This window comes from Haemorhous mexicanus, chromosome 3 (genome assembly GCF_027477595.1).
Source record: "Haemorhous mexicanus isolate bHaeMex1 chromosome 3, bHaeMex1.pri, whole genome shotgun sequence".
Taxonomy (NCBI): Eukaryota; Metazoa; Chordata; class Aves; order Passeriformes; family Fringillidae; genus Haemorhous; species Haemorhous mexicanus.
This window is the reverse complement of record NC_082343.1, coordinates 44,148,907-44,174,587: the sequence shown is the minus strand read 5'-3', so window position 1 is coordinate 44,174,587 and position 25,681 is coordinate 44,148,907. Positions and strand designations below refer to the sequence as shown.

Here is a 25,681-nt window from a genome sequence, read left to right as displayed (position 1 = left end):
GGCATGCATTACCAGAGACAGAATTGCATTTTGGGAATTGAGACTCTCTTCCTACACAGATATCATTATATTTAGGCACAAATTCTTCCTTAAGGCACTCATGAATGTGTGTGGTGGTCCTTTTTGCAGCACAAGGGAGTTTGCACACTTAATGTACATTGAGCAACTCAATTACCTCTGTCCTAGCAAATGCAAGGTGAATACATTTATTTTATGCAAAAATTGTTGTGTATAAAAATCCACTTTAGACCTCTGGTATTCTGAATTTCATGTGTGCCTAAAAAAGAAATAACCCAAAGTCTGATCCAATAAAATGTATCAGTTACAAAGAGATTTCCTTTTGTGGAATGCTTTATAAGTATATAATAGCAACTTGGAAAATTCTGATCTTGCAGCTTTTAGAACAGAAATATTCTGTGGCTTTGGAGAAATTTATCACATATTTAGCAATGAAAGCCTTAACACTGCACTGCAGACTAGTCTTCTCAAACCATCTTGGCACAGATCACATCTCCAGGCTCAGGAAAAACCACAGCAAGATTTCAGCCATAGGAACATCCCCTCACACATGACTGCCTTCTCTTCCCCCAGCCCTTTTCCAGCTGCTGAGCTCTCCTTACATCCATGACAGATGTGCAGTGTGACATGCTTTGGCCTCCTGCATGGAAGCTAGCCTTTCCTAGGATGCATGGCTGCTTTCATGGCTGCACATCACTACCTTCCAGAGGGAGAGCAGCATCAGGAAAGCATTACATGCAGTTGCAACTTTTTTCAACAACACTGTGGCTGAAAAGCACAGAAATTTGTGACCAGAAAATTCTTTTGCTGGTCAGAGAGCTCTCTCCACTGAGCACAGCTTAGCACTGCCAGAGTGTGTCCCACCAGGTCTCCCTCTAATCACATCTGTGCACAGAACAAAACAAACTTATTCCAAGAGTTTCAGTCTGTTTAGGTTGTTTAATGAAAACAGTTTTCACAGGCAAGGATGCCACTACAGGCTGCATATATCATGGAATGCAACAGATAAGAGAAGAAGATAAGCATATTGAGATTTGGCTTTTCTCACCAAACCTGAACAAAAGGTTGTCCATTTTAATTCCAATGGAATGATGAACTGCCAGTAGCAAGCCTAAAAGCTGCAAAATGATGTAACATCAGCCAAATAGACACACTTCCTGGCTGCTTCCAAAACCAGGTCCAAGCAGAAGATGCTGAGAGCATGTTGGCAGCAATGGGCCACTGAGGAGGCAGAAAGGCAGGGGACAGGCAAAGGGCACAGGCTCAGGGAATTCCATGGGTTTTCCCCACCAGTCTGGTGCCCCATCACTGGGCTTTCTCCACCAGCATAAGCAAGGCCTGGAGAAAGGAAGATGAAATCAAACCCCCTGGGGTAGGGTTTGATAGTTCCTACTTTTGGGTGTCTGTGTTAGTTTTTCAAAGCTTAAAATTGGGCTCCCACTTAAAAAAGAGCCAGTGGAGAGAAGGTGATGCACTCTGTCCTCTGACAGACAATGGTGATCCATGGGCTGAAGACCTCTCCAGAGGTGCCTCCCATTCTGCACTGACACAAATAGTGCCCAGAAAGCCTTGACTGCTTCCTGGTGCTGCATCCCATGAAACCAAAGAATCAGAATTGAATCCAGACTGCTATATTGTGTCTTCAAGGATATTCACTTGAGAAAAAGAACCCAAATGAGAGACCTATTCCTTATATATGAGTTCTTCTGAACAGGGAGAGCCAATTTGAGCATGAAAGGGAGAGCATGAACATGACCTCATGTGTTCCTGAGAAATCTGTAAAATATTCTAGTTCAAGTTAATGGTATTAAAAATATCAAACCCCTCAGCCATTTCCTATTGCTAAAAGTAAACAAATGCAGCCATTAACATCCTATTGTCATAGTTTCACCAACAGAGAAGTTAATTGGTGACACCATGAGGCTAACTTCATAAAACAAGGGTGTCAAATCCATCTGCCTGTATCCTAGACACTGGCAACAACATATGCCCACTAATAACATGTCCCAAATTTCTGTTGTCATCATTTTCCTGTGCATCCCTTGACATGCTGAAATAAGTATTTGGGCCCCTTCACTCCATTTCCGTGATTCCTGAAAACTTAAATCACTAACTGTTTATAAAAGCTGTGGCCTATAATGTGATTTGCTTTATTTTTTTTTTCTCTTCAGTGCATTTCTTTTCTAAATATACCATATCTATACAGCTTTATGTTGGTAAAAGTGCCTCCCTGAACACAACACCTAAAGCAGGGTTCTGCATGAAAGGAAAAGACCTAGTATTCATTCCAATATCAGGGCAAGTTTGTATCTCTGAGCTATAGCATCAAGCTATCCTAAAATGAGCTTACCCCATCTTGTGGTAATTTTTCACAATATCAGGCTGCTCAGTGTGCCTCCTACTACCTACACCTACTGGTGAAGGAATAAAGCAGATGTTTAGCACACATCATGGCATTCTATAGCTGTCACCAGCTTTCAGTAGCATAGCTTGTGGTCTTCATATTTATTATTTTCCAAGAATAAATATGGAGCAAGAAAAAGGAGCTCAATTACAGCACCAGTGTACCTTTGCAGTCTCCTTCATCAGCTCTCATCACTCTGGGCTGGCAGTGATGCAATGAGACCATGATTTTAGAAGCATCCAACCTATAAATTTCCATACATAGCTACAATTATATATCGTATTTGTCTGGCTGTGATATTTCTAGTGGTGTAATACAGAGTGCATATAAGTTTTTATAGACTGCCCTGGTAACCCCAGCAGGGTGATTCCCTGGCATCAGACTGGTTTGATTGTTCCCTTGTTGTACCTCGGGATGGCCATGAGCAGGTGACAGCTTTGGTACAATGGGAGGTCACCCTCTCCCTGGTGAGGTGCCAGCATAGACACCTTCAGCACTGCTGCGGCAAGTGGGACTGAACCAGTTTACACCTCCTAGGTGCTCAGTCCCTTGAGGATCCTCAGATTCTCCTTGTATCCCTGAGGATCAGAACTTCAGACTGCCTACACACCATATGAAGTGGGTTGAGGTCCTTCTAAAAGCAAGGTTGTAATCTAATGAGAAAGACAGCTACATTTCTTGTCATTTGAAACACATAGATATCACTTTGTACTTGAAAGAGGGTGATGCAATGTCTGCCTAGTGCTGATTTCAGTGCTAGTAGTTGTTATGTTCGAGCTGCACATTCTCAAATTGACAAAAGTGTTCACAGATCAAGGGAAGTTCCAGTGGGAGCTGAAGATGACAATGTTCAGATGACCCCAGTTGTTTTCAGATAAAGTCAGCTGGCCAAGGGCACTGCGTGCAAGGAGATCATGGCAATCTCAGAGGCTCCTCAGAGTATCAATCACTCAACTTCAGACTGCATTTGGGCTGCTGGAGTCACATTCATTGCTGCTTCAGATCGAGCAGCTTCCACATATGCTGGGTTGCTTTCCGTATTCAGCATGCAAGGAACAGGGAAGAGCAGCAGAATACATCATTCCCATTTCACCTGAGATGCCAGGCTGGACTGCGAGCCGCACAGCCCCAACTAACAGAGACAGCAGCAGCGTCCGGCCGCCGCAGCGCCTTCCACACAGCCTTGTAGTGCCACCTTCAGTCCGGAGCGAGGCATCCCCGCCACTCCCTCGAGGAAACGCCAATCCCATCTGCAGCTGTGCTCCAGTCCAGACTGCAGCCTACGGTGACGCTGAGTCAAAAACACAGCCCAGCTTCAGTTACAAACTGAACTTTGCTCCTTTACACAATAGAGGAAAGGAAAGGCAAAAGAAAATAAAAGGATCTGTCCCCTTACAGTGCTAGGTCATCAAAAGCTGTGTCCAAATCTGCAAAGTCCTGAGTCATATTATTTTATTTTGGCAGAGACTTCACAGAATACCCCACCCTGAGTCTGGCTCCGGTGAGATCTTGTGGGTCCTCTTCCATTCCTATTATGGTACAATGGTCAGTAAAAACTAGTAAAAAATGAGATTAGGACTTTTAGGGAAACCTTAACATGACGTCCTGAGCAGCAATTTTACAACCACAACCAGTTTTAGGCACAATAATTGTGGTGAAAGTAATTTGAGGAAGTATGTGATGTGCGGATCCAATTTGACATAATAGACCTATTTTTACATAAGCCAAATTTTTCCAGCAGATGTAATCAACAGAAATTGTGTGAATTAAACATTTGGCTTTGGAGTTGTTTTTCACCTTTGTACTTAAGATAGACACTGACAAGGCCAACTCCAGCTACTTATTGTTTACTACTCAGAAAGAATGGTTTTATCAACATACAGACCCAACATTCTCAAATTACTGAGGTATCAGCTATATATTTTCTAGCCTAGGGCAGTCTTTATTATTTGTGATTTTTACTATTTGTTCTAATTTATTCTTCGAGGCAAAATTTCTAAAACACCAAAGATGTATTCATCTCTCACATTCTCCTGTCTTTGCTTTAACATTCTCCCAATCTCTTCTTTTTCAACATTAAATTAATAGCTTTTATGGAAACCTTTACAATTTCGATGTATTTTATTGATAGGCACATGTAAACTTATCTGGAGTGAATGGAAGCAAAGGAATGTGGTATTAACACAATGACACATTTATCAAATATAAACTCCATAAAACAAAGTTGCCTTGCAAGATACACAGAATAAAAAAAAAACAAGACTAATTTACCCCTTAACCTAAAGTTTATACAGTGCAAGAGATCTAAATCTCCTTGTTCTAGCATATAACATGGATATAACAGGAGATATTTTTGGTAATCTAGTAAAATCTGTTTACTTCAGTATCTTTGGGGATTTTTTTTTTTTTTTTTGTAAAGACATTCGGTTTGGTTTTTGGGTTTCATGGAGGATTTTTAGATTCGCTGGGTTTGTTTTCTGGGGGTGGAGACAGGGAGGCTGAGCAAAAATAACCAACATCTATCAGGGATTTGGTGATATTAGACCAAACTTCTTTAAAGCCCAACCTGAGCCTCAGAATGTACCATTTTGGGGGACAGCTTTCAGTCACAAAGCTCACATCTGTGACATACTGGGGTCTGTGCAGCTCAAGTGAAGGCTCTTCAGCTTTCCACGGCATTTTGGAGAGCATATGCCCCAGAGAAAAGTTCACATATGACATCTTAGCCCTCAATATCCTCTGTGCACCAGGACTGTGCTGACTATGGGGACCTGTTAATACAACCTTCAATTACTGATAATAGTATGAACTCATTAAGGAGTTGGTTCTTTGAAAACTGTGGTGAGTTTCTTTGTCTGTATGTACCCACAACAAGAAGAACAATCAACAGATTCTCTGAGGGTTTCTTGGTGCTGGCTCAGCACATGTTGTTCCACTGATTTAGAGGCAGGAACTTCAAAGCTGACCTCTGGCCAGCTAAGGACTTGGCAAGGAGGTGGCTGGGACAGGCAGAGGCAGTTTTTCCTACAGCTTGGGAGATGAAGGAGAAGTGGAAAGGATAGGAAGCTGTGAGCAAGAAGATTTTTTAAAAAGCCAGAAATAAGAGAAGTGGAATTTTTTTAAGGACCGGAAGGAAGGAAAATGTGGAGGATACACAGAAAGTATCATTTAGGAATGTCATCGATGGAAAGGCTGTTGTGGTGGGAGATTTGCTGCCTTTTGCTGCCAGACTAACCAGGGCTGGCAGGGGAGTGAAGACATCCAGGAAAGAGTAATACAGGCCAGGGACTGCTGGTATCGAGCCCCTGAAGATTTGAACCAAACTTCTCAACTTTTTGTTGTTGTTATCAGTAGCTATAGCTGCGCAGTTACGATTAGCAATTGCACTGTGAACGATGTATGCTCGGCCAATCTTTCGTTAAGAGGAAAAGGGAAGACAATCCCAGGATGAATGGGCTGTCTGCACGCCAGCCACCAGCAGTGAAGTCAGGACTGAGCAGAACCTGGGGGAAAGGCAATTCCGGCAGTGGGAGATCACGACCGCCGACTCACTGACCGCCTGCCCAAAAACGACCCCAGGCTCGGAAGGAGAGCAGAACTGCGCCTGAGGAATAATTACCGTGAGAAAGGAGAGGAATGCCGAGCAAATAAGGGTTTGAGAGCTAATTAAAAGAAAAGCTATGTAACTTGTAACCAAGGAACGCTGGCGCCTTTGTTTGTTAAAATGTATAAATAGCGCAACGTTGCGGCGATCGGGGAGCCAGCCTCTCGCGAGCCACCGCCCGGCTACCTGCTCGGCGCCAGCTGGAATAAAAGGTGGAGAACGGTGGGAGCAGCGCCTCGGTGTGCGACTCGGTGCCGCGCACGGGTGAGGAGCCCGCGCCGGGCCGCCATCCCCACGGCGCTGAGGGAGGGCATTCCAGATGCCGCCTTCCCGGCAGGGAGGCGAGCGGGAGCAGCCCGGGCACGTGCGCCGTGTTTGGGGGCGGGGCCGCGGCCGCCAGCTGCCGCGCCTGCGCGGGGAGGCGGGGCCCGGGCGCGCCTGCGCGGCGGCGGCGGCGGCGGCAGCGGCGCGGGCGGGGCGGGGTGGGGCGGGGCTGAGCCGAGCCGGGCCCGGGCGGCGGGGCCTGTTCGGTTCCCTCCGCCGGCAGCGCCGACCCCGGGCGGGGCGGGCAGCGAGCAGCGGCGGCGGGGGTCACCCCTCCCGGGATGTCGCAGAGTGCCATGTCCGAGACCTACGGTAGGATCCGGGGCGGGGTGAGGGGTTCCCTCTCTCCGTCTCCCTCCTCCCCACTGGGGTAGCGGGCCCGGGGCCGGGCAGTGCCCCCTGAGGAGCGGGGAAGGAGCCGGTGTGACGTGAGGGCTCCCCGGGGTCGGGCGGGTCCCTCAGCCCGCCGCTGCCCTGAGCCCCCAGCGCCTGCCCCGCCCGTGGCTGCCCGGCAGGAGCGTTTCGAGTATTCCTTCAGGGAGCGGCTTGGGCGCTGCTTGTTGCGGTCCGGGGAGTCCAGCAGGAAACTTGCAGTGAGTGTCCGCTGGGAAAAGCTGCCCCTGCCTTTACTTGGAGACGGCGGGTGCTTCTGCTGTCAAGTTAAGGATTCGGTCCTGTTGTCTTAAACGTGCAGGCGTCAGAAAGAGTTGATTGTGAGAGTGTGTTGGAGGGAAAAAGATCAGTGGGTATGTTCGTATGTCCCTGTGTTGGAATGGGTATCTGACTGCTGCTCGTTGGAAAACATCCGATGGAGTAAGTCGGAGTGCAGGCGCTGACAGGGTGTGTCCAGTGCGTCGCTGGGAAGCATCTAAGAGAAGTGAGGAGTCAAAGAGGCAAGCAGAGCTGGTATTGCTGGCTAGGTGGAGGAGATGAAAGCAACTGAATAGTATTAACTTATTTTTTAAATAATTTTACTTGAATCTCTGCTTTGAACAGATTTCTTTTCTACCCTTTCCATACCATACAGTTCTATGATGTTTTCCAGGATAAAGATGCTGTTGTACATATAAATATTTTCTAAAGCCATGTAGTAGTTTCATATTCCTAGTCCACGAGAATAGGATCAGAATTGAATAGGGAATAATTGAATAATCAAAGCAGAATTGGACACAACAACTCTGGAAACTGTTTTGGAAGTTGGGGTGTCCATCAGGAGTAGGCCAAGTGACCTGATTGTTTCTACTGTGTAAGTAATTTTATTTTCAATGCTGTAGTCATCAGTGCTTGATGTTCTGTCCTACTGGTCAGTGCTTTGGTGTACAGCAAATGCACACAACTAAGGGGCAAAAAGAGGCAAGAGTGTCCCGAAAGAGGGGCAGCCCTTGAAGTGCCAACACTAGGATACTCCAACCCTGCTTCTTTTGTCCACCTGTTCTAGAAACATGTAAAAGTTATATGTAGAAACCAGAGGGCAGTGCTTTGTCCCCCTAGATTTGAGTTTAAACAAGTTCTTCATGCTCTGTACTCCTGTGATCTAGAACACGTTGGCCATGCTTATGGTGGTCTCTGAGCAAAAGAGTTGGTAGAAAACCAGAGATGACAGCATTTCAGTGGTGCTCCTTCTTTCATGCTGTAATAATGCTAGGTAAGCCACACAGATGATTGGTGTCTTAAACCAGAACATTGAAACATTTTTTACATTTTTCTGGTGATGCAGAATAGGGTTAGTAAGCCTGCTGAAGCTGTTCATACTTTAATATTATTTTGGTATCTGAGAAAACAAGCCCTTGAAATGGAAGCTTTGTTCCTGTTATTTGTTTAATTCTTGTTTGATATATTACCTTTTGGAGTTTCTGTGTAAGTCCTGTGCACTCACAGGCTACAAAAAATTCAGAGCTGGAAGGCTTGAGAGTGTCAAGTTGTAGAGAACACAGAAGAAGAAAAGCTAAGTTATAGCATAATGTTTGGCTATACAATGGCTCTACAATCTCTGACCATAACAGTAATCAGTAAGTAATTTTGCAGTGTCCTGTCCACATATGTAGCAGCCCCATTGACAAATCAAAGTTAGCAGTACCATGTGATTAAATTATGGATCTTCTGTGCTTGATGATCTCTCTGAATTTAATGTGCTCACTGTCCTAACAAAGAGTGGTTTGTTGCTGACCAGCTGTTACAATGGCCATGGAGGATGGGAGAAGTATTAGGTCAGTTTCCTCCTGGTGACTGAGACTAGGGGTCACTGTATCCCCCTCCTGGAATCCCTGTAGCTTGTAAATCCTTAGTCATGAATTAGATTTTTCTTGTCACCTGAATTATGACCCGTTCTAATTATGTAACCTCAAGCTTTTTATCCCATACAGATAGGCTCAGAAAACTGGTTGGTGGTTGGGTTGCTGTTTTTCTTCCCAATGTCATTTTGCTGTCTGTCTTTTAAATGACTTTAGTTTTGCTGTGAGGTTTCAACTTCTCTTTCTGTTGAAAGGGGGGTTATTTTTTTCTATATTTTTCTCAATCCATAGGGAGTAAAGAGCCTTTCCATGGACCACCGCTGTTAATTTCATGTCTCCTGGGTTTTTTCCTCCCTTAGTTTCTTCCTCCATGTCAAATTCTGTCTTCTTTGAAGGTTTTCTGTTCACTCACTTTTCACAACTCATTCTGTCAATTACTGAGATTCTTGTATCTTCCTTCTTTTCAAACAAAGTTCTGCAGTTTCTCAGTCTTGACACTAAATTTTGCTTACAATTCAAATTTTCACTCCTGCAGATCTATTACATCAGTTGTGTATCTTCTGTTCTTAGCTTTCTTATCTGTTCAATTATTTATGTGCTCAATTCAGTATCTATTCAATTCTTATGTGTTCATTTTATTCCCATACAAAGTGCCAAAACCAAACCAAACATGAATAGAAGATAACTCCATGAATTTTGAGACTGGATGTAGAAAGAATATTTTCCTGCTGCTTCCCTGGGAGAAAAGGGTCATTCTTTTAGAAGTTTGATATTTAACATTGGAAACAGATCTCTTATTCATAGGAAAACTTTAAACTCAAGTTTTCTGAGATGTGATGGCCTTTCTGTAGATAATTGCCATATAACAACACATGCATGTTTTAGCTCACTTCCCAGTGCAAAATATACATGTTTTGGTGGTAAAGACAGCCTGACAGAAAGTTGCTTATTCTTAATAAATAAATGCAAAGCAACCTTTGGATTTCAAATGGTAGAAGGATGGAAGTTGTTCTAGCATTGAATAAGTAAATGTGTAAGACTCAAGTCAAATCTCTTCACTCCTTAGTTCCTTGTGTTTTTTCCACCAGCATCTACAAATCTACAAATCCCAATCTGTTCATATAAGTTTACCAATCTCTGTCGTTGGCAGAGAGTGTATAGTCTTTCCATCCATTTGAAAATAATTTTGCTTGGTCTGGATAATTTGATTCATCCTTTTCTCGCCATCCCGCCCCATGCCGTTTACCTGATGGTATTTGCATGTATCACCCTGGTCTTCAGTTTGTTTCAAATCTGATTTTATTCCTCAGAGAGCATAGCTCTTTCACTTGTAAGAAAGCAGAACTTCCCACTCTGAAGCATTCTTTTTGCAGATTGGAATAGAGCCAGGTTGATCTGTTCTACCTGTTTATCTTGTTAACTTTCTCCTAGAGAAAGGAGTAAGCAGTGGCAATAGCTCCTCCTTTCATTTAGAGGCAGCATGTGCCAATAGGAATACATCAGATCACTCTTTCCTCCTGCCCTATGCCACGAATGAGAGAGTTTCCAAAGGGTCAGCATGAGTGATTTAAATTCTACTCTATAGCAAAGAGCTGGGAGGATCTCAAACTGAGATTGGGAATATAATATTGGACTCCCCCCTACCCTACTGTATTAGCAATGTGAAGGAAATAATTTAATTCTCATTGCATTTTGAGGACTAAGCTACAGTATCTCAGAAGCAGTTTGACTATTTCTTCTGCTGGAGCAGACTTCAGTCAAAGGAGGAGGTTGGATGTCTGGGGGTGGTTGCCACATCAACCATCTGTTTTTGCTGGTGCTTGAGTCAAAGCCCACAATTGTCTCTCTTCTCCTTTCCCCTCAGCTCACACTGCACCACCACCCCCGAAAGAAAAAAACAAACACAAAAGATATTATGTCATTTATGTAGTTTAACAGCTTGTGCTGCTGGTGGATCTTTAGGGTGAAGCCACAGTTTTATTCCTTTTTGCCTGTGCTAGAAAATGTTTTATTTCCTGCACCCCCTACCCTGTTTGGGATCAGATGATGCATGTAGCTCTCAGAGGGGAGTAAGCTGATTCTTTATAATGCCTTATTTCCTTAAACAGCCATGCTATGCTGCGTTTCATCTCCCTATGATTTCTGTAGTGCATGTTTTGTAACCTTTCTTCCCTTTAGCACAGAGTTTAGTTTTGATCCTAAATCCCTTCTGTATAAAGACGATCTTATTTAAAGGCTTTAACTTTTCTAGACCTTTATTATTATATTATTTTCTAGCACTTTATTAAAGTGCTTTAACTTTTCTAGACCTTTCCAGTAGCCAGCATGGCAGCAAGCATTGTAACATCTGAATGATGTTGCTTTTCAGCTTTTCTATGAAGGAGGAACAACAGAATTCAAAAGAAAAGTTTCTCTAGGGTGACAGCGTTGGCAGCTGACTGGAATGCTGGAGCTCTGAGCTGCTTTGTCAATAGGGAAAAAAAAAGGAGATAAAAAAATAGCTATGAAATGAAGTGAACTAACTCTTCTGGGAAGAGGACACCAAAAAGGAAAACAAAAAGAAAAACTAGAGCAATTAAGCAGTCGTGCAAACACTAGAATGTGAATTGCATTTGCTGAAATTGCCAAGAATGAATATATAAAGTTTGAGTCCACAGTGATGGTCTAAAAGAAGCTGTCTGCCCAATCTCATTTGATTTCTGTGCTTCCAAACTGCTAAATTTTACATACATATGTACAGCTTAAACAGAAAACATTTAATATCCTAAATCATGTGCTAAAATAAGTAATAAAAATATAGTTGATGTGGTACCAGTTGTCATACAGAATGACATTATAAGAAAGAAGTTGCAGAATAACAAGATGAAAAATGTTCTCCCTGTTCTTACCTGATATTACCTTATCTGTTAATAGGCTGGGCTGTGAACTTAAAAGTTTGTTAAATCTTGGTATTTTTAACATTTGGTATTGGCAAAGCCTTTTTCTTGTCCTTCTTTGCAGTTGATTAAATGTGCAGAGTATTCCATATTTCCTGAACCATGTTATCCAGTGCTCATGGATAAACTGGTAACATAAGTCTAAAAGCATTTTGTTAGTTTGAATAATTACATAAAATTGGAGTTTAAAATTATAAAAGCATGGTTATATTTGTGAAGGTAACAGTGTCTTTAAGACTACATGTGTTTGGAAACATTGCTGCCTTTGGTGCAGAAAGGTTTTAAATTTTTGTCAGAAGGCTGACATTTTCATTTTATGAAGTGGACTAAAACACATTTCTCTTAGTTTGGTGGAATAAAACACATTTCTCTTATTTTCATCCCATGGAAAAAGTGAACTGTGACTAGTTTCAAGTTTCATCTTAAAAAGCCCTTTTGCTATTTTGTCAGATTGAAATTTATTTATTGTCTACTAAGTAAGCAGGCATTGAACTGGCATCTAAGTGATTTATTTGTAGGTGAGAGTCTCTTTTAAATTTATCTGGCACAGTAGAATCTGCATAGAAATTAGGAGTCTATTATGAAGTGCTACTAAAAGATATTATCAATTTAAAGGCATTAATATAAAATCCCCAAATAGCACTGTTGCTTTCAGAGCAAAATTTAAAACACCTCAGGGGAAAATACACTGCTGTTCTGATGCTCCTCCAGATCAGTGCCTGGCAGCGACATGGCTGTCCCAAGGCCTGAGTGGCCTGCAGCCTGTCTGTGCAGAAGGGAGCAGTGTGTTGGATTTGCTGCTCAGTGTGGGTTTGTGAGTTGCACAAATACGCCTTCCTGAGCCACATCTGACAACCAGTGCTTGCAGTTATGGTGCAAATTAATGGGGAAATAGAGTTTTGGTTTCAGTCTTTCCCTGGTTTAGGTTTGCAGTAACTGTTGTACTACTGTCAATAACATGAGGTTCCTGTCAGAGAAAAAGGAAGGTAAACAGAAATTTTATAATTGTTTTTAAGGAGAAAATCTGACAAACAGCATTCACCAGATACAAAGTAGAACCAGTTTTAATTGGATTTCAGATTTATGTTTGGAAAAATGACAGAATCAGAAACAGATTATTTTAAATGTCAGTGTCTCAGAATATCTGGCATTTTGAGGTACTCTGAAAGTGATAAAACCAGTGAGATTATACTCATACACACAGAGTAGTTTAAATATACAAAATGGTGTAAAAGGCAGCTAACCAGTGATATTTGATCCATAAAAATTGAAACTTGGCTTTCGTTGTGATGCATTTTTTCTTAACCTAACACATTGGGCTATTTATGATACCTACATTTCATGCTAACAGTGAAGACTTGATAGAGTGAAGGCTTCTCAGCTTCAGTGTGTTTTGCAGTTGAGATGACATGAAGGGCCCTTCTTTAGAGGAGTTAATAAAACTTTCACAACCTGAAGGAAAATCCTTTTTGTAACTTTTTTTTTTTTTTTTTAATCCAGAAAGCATGAGCAGCTGGGTGGGGGCGTGACAAATGAAAGGATTTTGGAACAGAAAGTCTTGAGCATGTAAATGGTCATATTTGTGAGCAAGATACAGCCATCTTCTGAGAAGGGTAAAATTCAGAATCTATTCTGAGCCTGTTACAGCATTTCAAACAAGAGGGACAAAATGTAGAAAATCAAAAATCCTTAGTAAAACATTACTTGATTTTAGATATGAATAAGAACCAGAAGACGGGTGAAGACAAAGAACAGTAGACATTTCCAGGACTCACAGCCCTGTCTTTTTAACAGTGGGAATCTTCTTACCCTTTGAGAAACTTGTTTGTTCCTTTTACCAATTGCTAGGGAGTGTTTGATATACCATAACAAGTAATTCCATTTGATATGCCATAAAAAGTAATTCCTTCATTAAATGGAATGAGCACATAGATCTGTGTGCATCTTAAATTCAGTTTTTGAAACTAAGTACTCAAATGAGGTGCTGGTAGAGGATTGTATCAGTTCTTTGACTTACTTAGCATTATTTTTCTTTTTATTCGGCCATCCCCTGGGCCAGTACCCATGTAGCCCACTTGACAGCTTTGACCACTCTTAACAAAATTAATGCTTTTATTTTTGTTGCTATTCCAAACGAAGTAATTTTCCTTGCATTCTCTTTTCTTAGAGAAACAGTGCAATAAAGAGTAAAAATTCTGCTGCTAGTAGAAAAATAAATAGGGAATCTTGCATGAGTTGTAAAGGTTGCCTTGGTGGCAGTATATTAGGGGAAGCAGTTGTAAGCTTTCTAATCAGTTTATCATTTTTGAGAGCTGTAAGACAGGGAAGCTTTCTTCAATCTTTAGCAAAACTGAAAGCAGATTTGTGGTGGTAGCATTAAAGCATTTTATGTAACTGTTGAAACAATAGAAGTGGGCCATAAATCTTGAACATGTGTATTACCAATGAACATTGACATAAATGGCTCATAAATAGGTAACAGAAAGACACGTATATTAATTTAATATGGGGAAGAAATGTGAAACTAGGCATCCCAGAGTAAAAATTATTTCTTCCCTCTAAATTTTGCACAGAAATACTGTGGTTGTCCCAGCTGTACGGGGATTAAAAACAAAGTATGAGTATTAAACTGTTAATGGAGAATTTCAAATTAAGGTAAATTAATAACAAAAGAAAACCACCCCCACCAGCCCCCCCACCCCCCCCGCCAAAAAAAAAAAAAAAAACCAAACAACCACAACCACCCCTCTCTGGAGTTTTAAATTTTGAGAAATTATATCATTATATATTTGTGTTGATGATAGTTAATACCTTACATGCTCTTAAAACACATTCCTGGAATACAAGCTAGCCATTTATCTGTGGTTGAGCCTATTTTAATTGAACTCAGATTCAGCTATTTCTGCTTCGTTTTGTCTTTCTTGCCTCTCCAGAAAGAAGAATTCTTAGTTCTTGCTGTGTAACATCACTATTGCAGACACTGGATAATTCTTCAGATTTATTGCTATTTTGCTAATTTTGTCATCTATTCCCTTCTCTTTGAAATAACAGCTACAAGAGAATAGCTGGCTTGTGGGTTGGGTCTTGTAACAAAAATGTGAGTCCATACTAAAATTTAGCAATTTTTTTTTCCTTTCAATATTCAGATTTCCTGTTTAAGTTCTTGGTGATAGGAAACGCTGGAACTGGAAAATCCTGTTTGCTACACCAGTTTATTGAAAAGAAATGTAAGTACATATGAAGGACAGTAAGAGTTCTCCACTGCCTTGTACCAGAGGTTAAGGCTCTGCCTACCTGAGTAGCTGTCATTGGTAGGGAAGCTCCCCTAATTCCCTTATTTGTGTAGGTGAGGATTTTAGTAAAGAATTATGTTCTGAACTGTGCTGTAAATTCATATTACTCACTGTTTGTCTTTAATCTAAAGCCTAATATGGAGCATTACTCTCTGTTAAATAAATATAACAAGGTGTTGGTGAAAATACAGACTTACTTTCTGTGAGAGGTATAATTTGCAGCTGCAAGATTCCCTGGATATATAGTAGAGACTTGTATCTTTTAGAAAAAATAATGAAAGAAAAGCTGAATTGCTTAAGTAGATTTAGAAAGCCTGTAGCATCTTTTGAAATAAATAGTAACTCTGTTTTCTTTGTTAAGGACTATGGTCTATGATAAATCCTGATTGAGATTCAATTGTGAATGTTATTCAGAGATGAACAGATAACATAAAAGAAAAATTTCTGTTGGATTGTACATTTGGTATCAAGATTAAACAAAAATAATATGTATTTAGAAACCTTTGTAAATCTAAGGTGACTGTTGTCTTTTTCAAACAACCAATAATACACCTTATCTCTTGAGAAATACTTGAGGGTAATAAGCACTAAGGAACATGGCTTGATTCTGAGTGAACTTGAAACAAGCCCTTGCTTCTAGTAAGGGCAGCTGTAAATTGCTGAGATTCTGGGATATCAAGAGCATACATAGAGCAAGTATCTTAACTTTGTGCATTAAAGAAGAACTGGCTCATGTATATTCATGGTCAAGATTGTGTGCATTCTCATTAATTGTAATTATAAATGGCATCAAAGTATTAGAAAACACAGTTGGAAAAAAGTGTACAAAAAGTATCTTGCTACCTATTAAAGTGAACTGGAAATTATTTAAAGCAGGCCTTTCTAGTACTAATTTTGGCTTGACTAAACTGTCAAAAATTGTAAGAACATTCATTTCTGTGTGGTGGCAGTGAGCTTATGAGCTGTACTGAATTTGGTGGTTCAGGAAGTTTGTAATTTGAGCACTGAGGAGGTTTTGATAATATCTAAATTGTTTTTTGTAAAAACTATTCATTCTAAATATTCTTCAAATAAGTTTTGTTTTCTTTCTTTTTTTGTAGTCAAAGATGACTCAAATCATACTATAGGAGTGGAATTTGGTTCAAAGATCATAAATGTTGGTGGTAAATATGTCAAATTGCAGATATGGGATACAGCAGGACAAGAGCGGTTCAGGTATGCTTTTCAGCCATTTTATTAAGTGTTGGTACAATTGCTGCTGTGAGTGGTGGATATTATTTATCTCTGCTTGTAAGCAGGTAAAGCTTTTTGGTCAGTGGAATTGTTTGTCTGCTTTCATATTCACCTTCTCACCTGGACACAGTGACACAGATCCATGGATTTTGGTAGAGCAATGCTGCCTTGCAGGATCTGAGTTTCTGCCCTTTCTTTCACTGGGTATTTTCTGTTAAGGTATATGAGTGAAATAGGTGCCTAAAATCTTGCTCACCAGCCAAATTCATAATTAACTATTTTAACTCAGAGTATGCACTTTATGTACAGGAGACCTTCTATTGGTTGGAATAAATAAATGTCAAGAAGCTGTAAGCTGTTCAAAATCTGTATGAAAGCAATTGCACAGTATAATTATATACAGTTTTATTAAAGAAGAAAAAAAGATCAGTCAAATTCATTGGGGTAAATACATTTCTAGAAAGACTGAGATATCTTAAGTTTCTTAGAGAAAAAGCAATCGATTTGTCAACTTATAACAATCAGTGTACTTTTAATGCTGTATTTTAAGTGTTCTACACCTGAGACATAGATAAAACTCAGTAAAAATCTAATGGATTCCTGGGTACATTCACCATCAAATAGGACATCGATTTTTTTTTAATATATTTTGGGAGGATGGAGTGTGTGTCTGAGGTCTGTTTCTTTTGGGAGAGGGCTTGGTTAACAAAGGTGAGAATGATGGTAGAAGTCTGAGTTTTGGGCAGCAATCCAGGTAAATGTCTTCTATCAGACAAGTCCTTTGGATATAGTTCTGACTAAATAAAGCTGGGCTGTGATATATAGTCTTCATTAACGAGGTCTCTTCAGTGTGTTGGCCAGATAGCAGCCTCCAGTTCTCTATCTGGTCATGTATTATGATGATTTTTATACCTTCAGCACCACATGGATCATAACGGACTCTGAGAATCCTCATACAGCTATATTTAATCAGTGCTTCATCAAAATCTGGTTGTAATTAGTCTGCTGCTGCACAGCTGATTACATTGTCTAAAAACATGTTTTGTTTTAAATATGTAAATAAGAATTCTATTTCATAATACAGATTGTGTTATGTTAACCCAGATTTTAAACAGTGAAGACACCACAGAAGTGTGTATTTGTGATGCTATTTCAGGTCTGTAACAAGGAGTTACTACAGAGGGGCTGCAGGTGCTTTGCTTGTCTATGATATAACCAGGTAAGAAAGCCAGCATCTCCTTTGCTCATAGACTGCCAGATCCAATTAATGCACAATGACTCCTCCCCAAGTACCTAATGCTCTAATCAAGATTGGGCAGGAAGAAAAGAAAGTAAGTGTAAGAGGTACTTCTGTTTCAGTGCATATTTAAGCTTACTTACATGAGATGTTGTGAATGTCAGATGTGAACAATCCTAAAGGGTTACACAGATTTGTGGGGATTGGCCCCCCCAGTTGCTGATCTAATGATGGTGGAATACATGCAGCCACTGGCTCAGCAAGCCTTGCCACAGAAACAAGAGTGGACTTCAGCCACCCGTAACCAAGGTGGTGCACCCTTTGTTGTGGAAACTGGTGATCAGTGTGCTGGGATAGAAGGTCATCCTCTGGAGAATCTAGCTCTGCCTACACATTCTTTAACTGTAGGCCAAAATTCTGTTCATCTCTGCATCTTTCAATGTTTTAATATTATAGGCAGCCAATAAAACTCCTTACCATTGCACATGTTCACATTCTTCCTGCCACCATTGACTGATACTTGTCAGAAGAGTTTTGGGTTTTTTTATGGTGGTTCACTAGGTTGTTGCTTGTTGTTCTGTGAGTGAAGGGTTCTCTCAGCAGGCTTTGAAATCTGTGTTCTGTGCTTAAGGACAGCTGGAGTGATCTGTCAGTCTCACTGCTTGAAAGCTTTCTCCCTGACCACTGCTACAATGGCAAGTGGTGTGTGCAGGGTGGCTGCCTGCAGCGAGGGTCCTGACACTGCTGTGGAAGTTCAGACAAGCACATCTACACAAGCCTCGTAAATTGTTACAATCCCACTGGTAATTTAAGTATCAGTTGAATTCCAAGTGAAACAATATCTCATTCTGTTATCCCAAAATGTCATGCACAAAAGGTTAAAACTAGATAAGAGTTTAAAATTTTAGCTTTTCACATTAACACATTTTTATAATTTATAATTGTCTGTTTATAATTGTGATTATTTTATTATTGCATATTTACATATTGTGATTAATTTTATTTTGATTTTTAAAAACTCAAGCTTTTAATAGTTTCAGGAATTTGATGTTCTTCCCAGTTCATTACTGGCACACTGAAATGTGTAGGTGCCTTGCCTGACTACCAGCATTTTGTTTGCCACAAACACAGATTTGCTGTCTGAGTTTTGGTTCGGTGATCTGTTCACGAGAAATGAGTGTGTCCTAATAAAGGATTTCCTTTCCTGCACAGCCGGGAAACCTACAATGCACTTACTAATTGGTTGACGGACGCAAGAATGTTAGCAAGTCAAAATATTGTGATAATACTGTGTGGAAACAAAAAGGATCTTGATGCAGATCGTGAAGTCACTTTTTTAGAAGCATCCCGGTTTGCACAGGAAAATGGTAAGTACAAAACCTTCATGTAGCATTCAAAGATGCATAATCCTTCAGATAATTTACATTTTTGTGCAGGTAGGCTGTACTTTGTACCTTGTCTACAGAAAAGAGTTTTGTCAGTACCTGAATGTCTCAGACGTGTTTTATGGAAAATCCTTTCCTTAGGATTTTTTCTCCTGAGAAGCTGAGAGGCCTCAGGAACAAAATGTAAACAATGATTATCTGCTGCTGTGGAATGCAACAGGTGGATCTGTGATTGGTCTCATGTGGTTTTTAATTAATGGCCAATCACAGTCCAGCTGTGTCTCTCTCTGGTCAGACACAGGATTTTGTTATCATTCCATTTTTTTCTTTTGCTTGCAAGCCTTTTGATGAAATCCTTTCTTCTATTCTTTTAGTATAGTTTTAATATAATATATATAAAAAAATAATAAATCAAGCCTTCTGAAATATGGAGTCAGATCCTCATCTCTTCCCAGGACCCCTGTGAACACCACCACACCTGAGGCTCAGAGAGGCAGTGCCTGCAGTGAAAACTACATGTACTGCTTAAGTCTCATTAGCAATGGTTCTTCCACTCACAGCTGCTCCTTTAAGAATACCCTCTATGTGGGAATAAATTCTGTAGGAAATGTAATACAACTTCAGGTATTGCATTGCCTCCAGATAGCTGAGAAGAAAATGGACATGAATTCCCATTTTTCAGCATCTTAAAGACTCTGTAGAAAACAGACAAAGTGGTATGAGGTGTGCTGCAGTTTGAAGCAATGAGTTTTATTCATTGAAAACTGAGTTCAGTGTAGGGCATGGATCCAGATGACTATTACCTGGTCTGTAGTATTCAGAATTTCTACTCTAAAGACGCAATTCTGTGTCAGCTAAAGCCAGTCTTGGTCTGAGCTTCTGTGCTGCAGTCCTCCCATCAGCAAAATTTGGTTTTGCTGTTATCAACCAAAGTCTTTTCTACCAACTCTGGTTACCGGCTATGCTTTTGCTTATAACCTTCATTAATGGGAAACTGTATCAGGTTTGGTTTCAAGTGCAGTTTTGCATGCTCAGCCCGGGTTACCTTTGGATTCCTGCTTTCTAGGGTGCCTGAAATTTTAGAGGATGTTTTTTGTGGTTTTGCCATCAAAAGTTAGTTTTTCTGGACCATGCTTTTTGACTGTAGATCTCTGTAAAAATATTTTTATTGTTCCTGGCTTTCATGCTTTGAGTTATTATACCTGCTATTCCAGACTTGTTTTGAGGATTTTTTTTTTTTTTAATGTCAAATGCAGAGCTGATGTTCTTGGAAACAAGTGCTCTAACGGGGGAAAATGTTGAAGAGGCCTTTGTACAGTGTGCAAGGAAAATACTCAATAAAATTGAATCAGGTAAATTGAACTTTATATTTATAAAATCTTTTATCTGAGAATGAATAAAAGTGCACATGGAAATATCATCATTCAAAGTCCTCTAGTGGAATTAAACCAAAAAACCCCAAAATTTCATTTTGGTCAAATAACCTATTTGTTTTCTCACTGCTTCTCGTATGCTTTAATAGGAATGGATGTCTAAGTGAGATCTGTATTTCCAAAAAGGGGTGGTGGTGTGAATTGTGGGTGATGTTCACCTTATCATCAAGTCTGAGTGTAGGTTTATACTTCTTTATCTTAAGTCAAGTCTGAGTGTAGGTTCTTTGGGTTGCTGCATCCCTACAAATACCAAGCCTGACATGAGACCGTTTTTGTAGTCCAGAATAAAAACCTAATATCAGGGCAGTCATAACCTAAATTCTGCTTCTCATATATAATAGGAAATCCAGTCAAGAGATTATGAACAGTAATACTAAAAATTTCAGGGCTGTTTCCTAGCAACTGTTTCTCTGAAGTGACCTCTCTGACTCTCAGTTGAAATAATTTTTACTTTTGCAGATCTAGAAATATACCAGAAGCTTCTCAACACAAGTGGGCAGGTTTCTGCTGGAGACAGGCTCCTGTGTGCTAGATATCATTACAGCCAATTTGTGTTCCAGTTTTTCTTTTTTCTAGCTGCTTGTTATCTTTAAAGTTTTAAGTATTGGCCATATCGAAAAGTCTGTCTTGGATTCTAATTACACGTTTCCAATGCCAAACACAAAATTTTAGATTAAAATAATATGATATTGTACGTTCAAAGGAATTTTCTGATTACTGCATCAAATCAGTGCCAAACAGCAGCTTTCATTTTAAACAAACAAACGAAAAGAACCTAAACAAACCCAAAACCCAAATGAAAAAAGAAAGTATAGCTACTTTTTCACAATACTGTAGTTTGATGACCGCTTTAAAGAGGCACTGCCACCACAGAATTAAGTCTTCTTTTCTGTGAACTGCTCCTGGCTTTTTTTGTGCCAGCACACATCCATTGAATCATGCAAAAAAATGGAGACTATAAGGATCTCATGGAGGTCTCTGTTGGCCAGACCACCATACAGCCATAAGAACAGCTCTGAAGACAGAGGGTATGAAGTAGGCAGAAGTGGATACCAGAAGCTGGAAAGGTTGATCATTTTCCCTGGGGAGAAGTTCTTTTTGGCATCTTTCTATCATATTGATCCATTTTTGTTTGGCTTGGTATCTACAGTACTATTTTCTTTGCTATGAGCCTCTGAAAGCAGGAAGTTTTTAACTGTGTTCGCAGAAAACATTTTAGACCTTTCTTTTGCTCAAGGTAGTGCAAATGCATTTCTTGTTTGCAGCCTAACTCTGAGACAGATTGCTTTGTCATCATGATCAAGGGCATATGGTTAAATTAGAGGAGAAAATTATTCAGGTTTGAAATTGCCTAAAAGCAGATAGAATTGAAATAATCTCTCCATAAATAGATCAGAATATAATTATGCTTTTTTTTTAATGTTAATGGTTAATTTAGAATGTATTATTTGCACATAATCTATGTTCTTGTGACCATTTTGTTTCTCATCAGGAGAATTGGATCCAGAAAGAATGGGCTCAGGTATTCAGTATGGAGATGCTGCCTTAAGACAGCTGAGATCACCACGCAGAGCACAAGCACAAAGTGCTCAAGAATGTGGGTGTTAGAGAAACAAAACACAAAATCCCAAGTACTTACTTTAGATACAGAAGGTAAGGCTACAACAATCTTGGGGTGGTGGGCAAATTAGCATGTTTCATAAATGTGCTGTATTGGGTGCTAGTCTTTTTCACAATTAGCCTGTAAGTTACAGAGAATCTATTGAAATAATGCACAGTGGAATGGATTGGTGTTTTTATACGTTGGTTTTCTTCTTTCATCTGCTGGGAAGACTAGAGCTCTTACTGAAGTATTTCTAAATCTTAGCTTAATCTGAGTAATGCTGGGGAAAACATGTTAAAATTCTCTATTCCTGAAATGCATTATAGACCTAATAGCTGCCTAATGCACTGTTCTCTTGCATTGGGAACAAACAAGTAAGCATTCACAAAATGTATGGTACAGTATCTTGTCCTAAGCTATTACAAAGTCTTTTCTAAAAATGAGGCTTAAACATTGAGACTCAAAAATTAAAGATAACACTAAATTTCAAACTTCCACTATTATACATTTCTGCCCCTACCTAAAAGCAGCCTAAAGTTATTCTGATTCCTGTCTGCTATAAGCAGAAATGTAAACAAGAGAATAGTAGTTATTTGCTGCTTAAGCAGTGTTGTCATCTAATTAGTTCTTCTGGGGCTGTTGCAGCCTGGGAAACGTGTGCAGTGTTCTAAAGTTCTTCCAAAGATGTTGTTCAGAGAAGGTGAGGAAAGAATTTTTCCCTTTAGCAGTTGTAGGAGAAGAGACATAAGTCACAAACTCCTAAGAATAGCTCCGTGGTTAGTCTTGCTTATGTTTAGAAGACAATTGTCCTTAAGACACTTCTCAATAGTCACTGGATTTTACATAACTCCTTGCAGTGTGCAGTGGCTCTTAGGACAGTCCTTTCTCCCTGTGTAGGTAATTAGTCTGCTGTAATGAATTATTATTTCTCTAGTACAAGGACAGTGATATCAAATAAGTACTGTAGGCATAGTTTCTGCATAACTTTTACTGTATTCATTCATCAGCTTGAGCAGTGCACACAGCAGAAGCTTTATGGAGCATTAAATAAGGCAGCACATAATTCTACATTCTCATTTTTTCCTGTGTCCTGGGAACTTAGCTCCCAATTAAAGCCCAGAATTTTAAATAATGTATCCTTGAACTGCTTTCCTCTTAAATAATTCCATTATTCAACTAAGAGACTGCTAGAAAAGGGCTTTGAAGTTCAGCTTTGGTTTGGCCCTACAGAAATGAAAATTTATTGATCTTATTTTAAGAGCTCAGTTTTCAGATTTATCAGATATAGTTAATTAATAGAGTTCTTATGTATTTTATAGCTGTCCTTGCAAATGGTGTTTGAAGAAACAGAAAAGCTTGAAGGCTATGCAGTTTTTAAAAACATCTTTCCACTATCTACAAACAGAGCAGACCACTGACAGAAAGGTGTCCTGAGGTAGGGGGCAGGAATGTGCACAACACACAAGTCTGCAAAGTGAACTGGATAGTTTGGTGGACAATATTAAGGCTCATACCTGTATGTAAATGTTTTCCATTACCTGTTTTTTTCTTTCACCTCTAGTTTAAAGCATTGCAATGTACTGTAAATAATGTAACAGTAAATCTACAAAGCATGGTATACTTATGTATGCTATTAGAATGTTGCACTATAAGCAGTTTAATATTTTATTTTTTTATCATATAAACAAATTTAACGGAGGTAGGCTATGTCACTTTGTCATTTATGTTTGTTTGTTGCACAATAGTTTGTATTTACAACCTGAATTATAAAACCACTGGCAACTGTCAGTGAGAGGTTGTTGGTTTATTTTTTCCTACTCAGTTTGCCACATTCTAACAAGCTGCTGACAGGATCAATTCTTAACGTGTGGTTACGACCCATACTTCTGTATCCTGATAGTCAAGTTGGAAAAGGCAAGTTAAAGCACAAGAGCAGAGCAGGAATGCTACACTGAGCTATACCATCTTTCATGATATTAGAGTTCTGTTTATTTCCTTTGTCCTGACATTTTTGGTTCAAATAGATGCTTATCTGAAAAGTATGCACCTTGGGTTGTTTCTGAATTAAATGGAATTAAGCATGCTTTGTACTTGAAAAGCTTAGGTTTAGGTTTAAAAAGGCTGTTGGGTCCAAAAACTTTCCTGTTGTGTCACTCCTCTGATTGTTGTATTTAGGATTGGATTTGTTACAGAACCAATAACAATTATTCCTAATGGTATTCTCTTCCTGGTAAGAGTGTGAAGTATTTTTTGAAGCAGCATAACTGTATTTTCAAGAACATCAGAAAACTCCAAAGAAGCTTACCTGTCTTAATCCTTGCTCAGTTCAGTTTGGCTTTCAGAACTGCAAATACTTACCAAAAGCGACTCCTCTGGAGCAGGAGGTTGGATGGAGCTGTTTCCTCCACCAGTCCAAATAGCCAGTTATTAATTGCTGTGTTATCCCCCAGAGCTGAGGAGGGTGTTAGTTCCAAAACCCCAAACAATTCTGGAACACTGGGAAAAGATGAGGCACCGGGTGATCTATTTCACCACACGCCATTCCACAACCCAATCAGGTTTCTTGGCACACTGACTAAAGCTGGGCACTGATACAGCACAAGCAGAGCTGGAGGTTGTTCTCCTGTCATTGTTAGAGTGGTGGAAGCGCTGTTGGCTATTGATCAAAACCTCTTTCCCTTATTACAGTAGCAGTTGAAAGGAGCAGAGGACTGTTGCTTATAAATAGAAATTTCAGGGGTTTCACAGGGATTTTCTTCTACTTCTTTCTGTCCCTTTTACATACAAAGCCTCTTTTATACTTGGTTCTTATGATCATTTTGGTCAAGTGTCTCTGGTTTAAAAAGCAGTTATCAGTTTTATTCTTTCAGTAACTGTCTTAAAGCTGTCCCCTTCCTCCCTGGAAGGAAAGACTAGTGTCATTATGAGTTTGGACATGTTTTTACCATTTTTAATGTATACTCTCACAGTATACACATTAACCTGGTTAATGTGCATGTTTTGTAGTATCTCAGCCTTTTATGCTGCATATCTTGCTGACATTCTAGAAAGAAATTTTCTAAAATTGCAACTCCTTAGAGAAATACTGTTGGAAGCAATAGCTCTCAGCAGTGTAAACTCCATTGTTTACTATTGCTCCTCTGAGAGTCTTTTATTTCTAAAAATAAACATCATGCCAATACCAGCCCTGGAATATATTTCAAGCTTTAGCATTATAGTTCACACCTAGCTCACCTGAGCAGTAAGTCATAAATAGGCTATGTACATTTTCAGGGTAAAATTCTTACAAAGCAGGATGGGTGGGAGTCTTAGATGAAATACCACCATGAGGTACCTGTATCTGAGGTTTCATTGGATGTGGAGCTTTAGCTGTTCAGCCCATTAAGAGATTTAAATGTCTTATTAAAGCCTGTGTCTTGCCTTTTAATGAGTCTGTTGGCCTACACTATTTCATTTAATGCTTGTATCTAGCACCAAATAAAGAATCTTCTTTGATTTTCTTCCAGCAAATCCTGTGTACTTGTACAAGCTTTGTCTGTTAAGTGAAGTCAATAACGTGACTTGGGCAACTCACATGGGATTCACAGTTGCCTCATCTTACCCTTTCTTTGTATTCAAATAGGTATTGCAGTATGGCTCATGAGTTCCCTTAAGACCTATAAAAAGTCAATGCCATGATTAGTCTGTACACCTCATTTCCATTATATTTCATATGCTGGAAGAATTGACTCTATAAAAATCGCAAGAAATACACTGTAAATCCTCATTAAAAATAGTCTCATTCATTTACTGAAGAACCCATAGCATAGAGAACTCCAGTGTAGCCAGCTTTTAAAAGCTTAATTTTTCCTGTTGCCATGAGGATACCTGTTCATAGGATAACAGAGAGAAAACAGGAAGCTGTATTTTTCTTCCAAAGCTTTACATTTATGTTCTCAAAGGCACAGCATTTAAGATAGCCAGTACCGCTGGGGTTTTTT

At 39.7% G+C, this 25,681-nt stretch overlaps 1 protein-coding gene across 2 annotated transcripts; it reads left to right on the top strand.

Annotated features, from left to right (window-relative positions):
* The first annotated feature begins 6,519 nt into the window (after positions 1 to 6,519).
* Positions 6,520 to 25,211, top strand: RAB4A (RAB4A, member RAS oncogene family). Of its 2 annotated transcripts, XM_059841594.1 has the most exons (9): positions 6,529 to 6,662; positions 13,018 to 13,130; positions 14,664 to 14,744; positions 15,911 to 16,025; positions 17,200 to 17,262; positions 18,493 to 18,647; positions 19,922 to 20,017; positions 21,591 to 21,751; positions 23,021 to 25,211. In XM_059841594.1, the coding sequence occupies exons 2-8, from the start codon at positions 13,088 to 13,090 to the stop codon at positions 21,704 to 21,706; spliced, it is 669 nt and encodes a 222-aa protein (XP_059697577.1). In that variant the 5' UTR covers positions 6,529 to 6,662; positions 13,018 to 13,087; the 3' UTR covers positions 21,707 to 21,751; positions 23,021 to 25,211. The 2 variants fall into 2 exon arrangements, with proteins under 2 accessions (XP_059697578.1, XP_059697577.1); XM_059841595.1 differs by lacking the exon at positions 13,018 to 13,130 and having other exon boundaries at positions 6,520 to 6,662.
* The last annotated feature ends 470 nt before the right edge of the window (positions 25,212 to 25,681 follow it).

Excerpts from the sequence above, each read along its gene's own strand:
- RAB4A (XM_059841594.1), top strand. The coding sequence starts at position 13,088 with ATGGTCATATTTGTGAGCAAGATACAGCCATCTTCTGAGAAGG. Across the intron at positions 13,131-14,663 it reads ACAGCCATCTTCTGAGAAGG|ATTTCCTGTTTAAGTTCTTG; the intron begins GTAAAATTCAGA and ends TTCAATATTCAG. Across the intron at positions 20,018-21,590 it reads ACTCAATAAAATTGAATCAG|GAGAATTGGATCCAGAAAGA; the intron begins GTAAATTGAACT and ends GTTTCTCATCAG.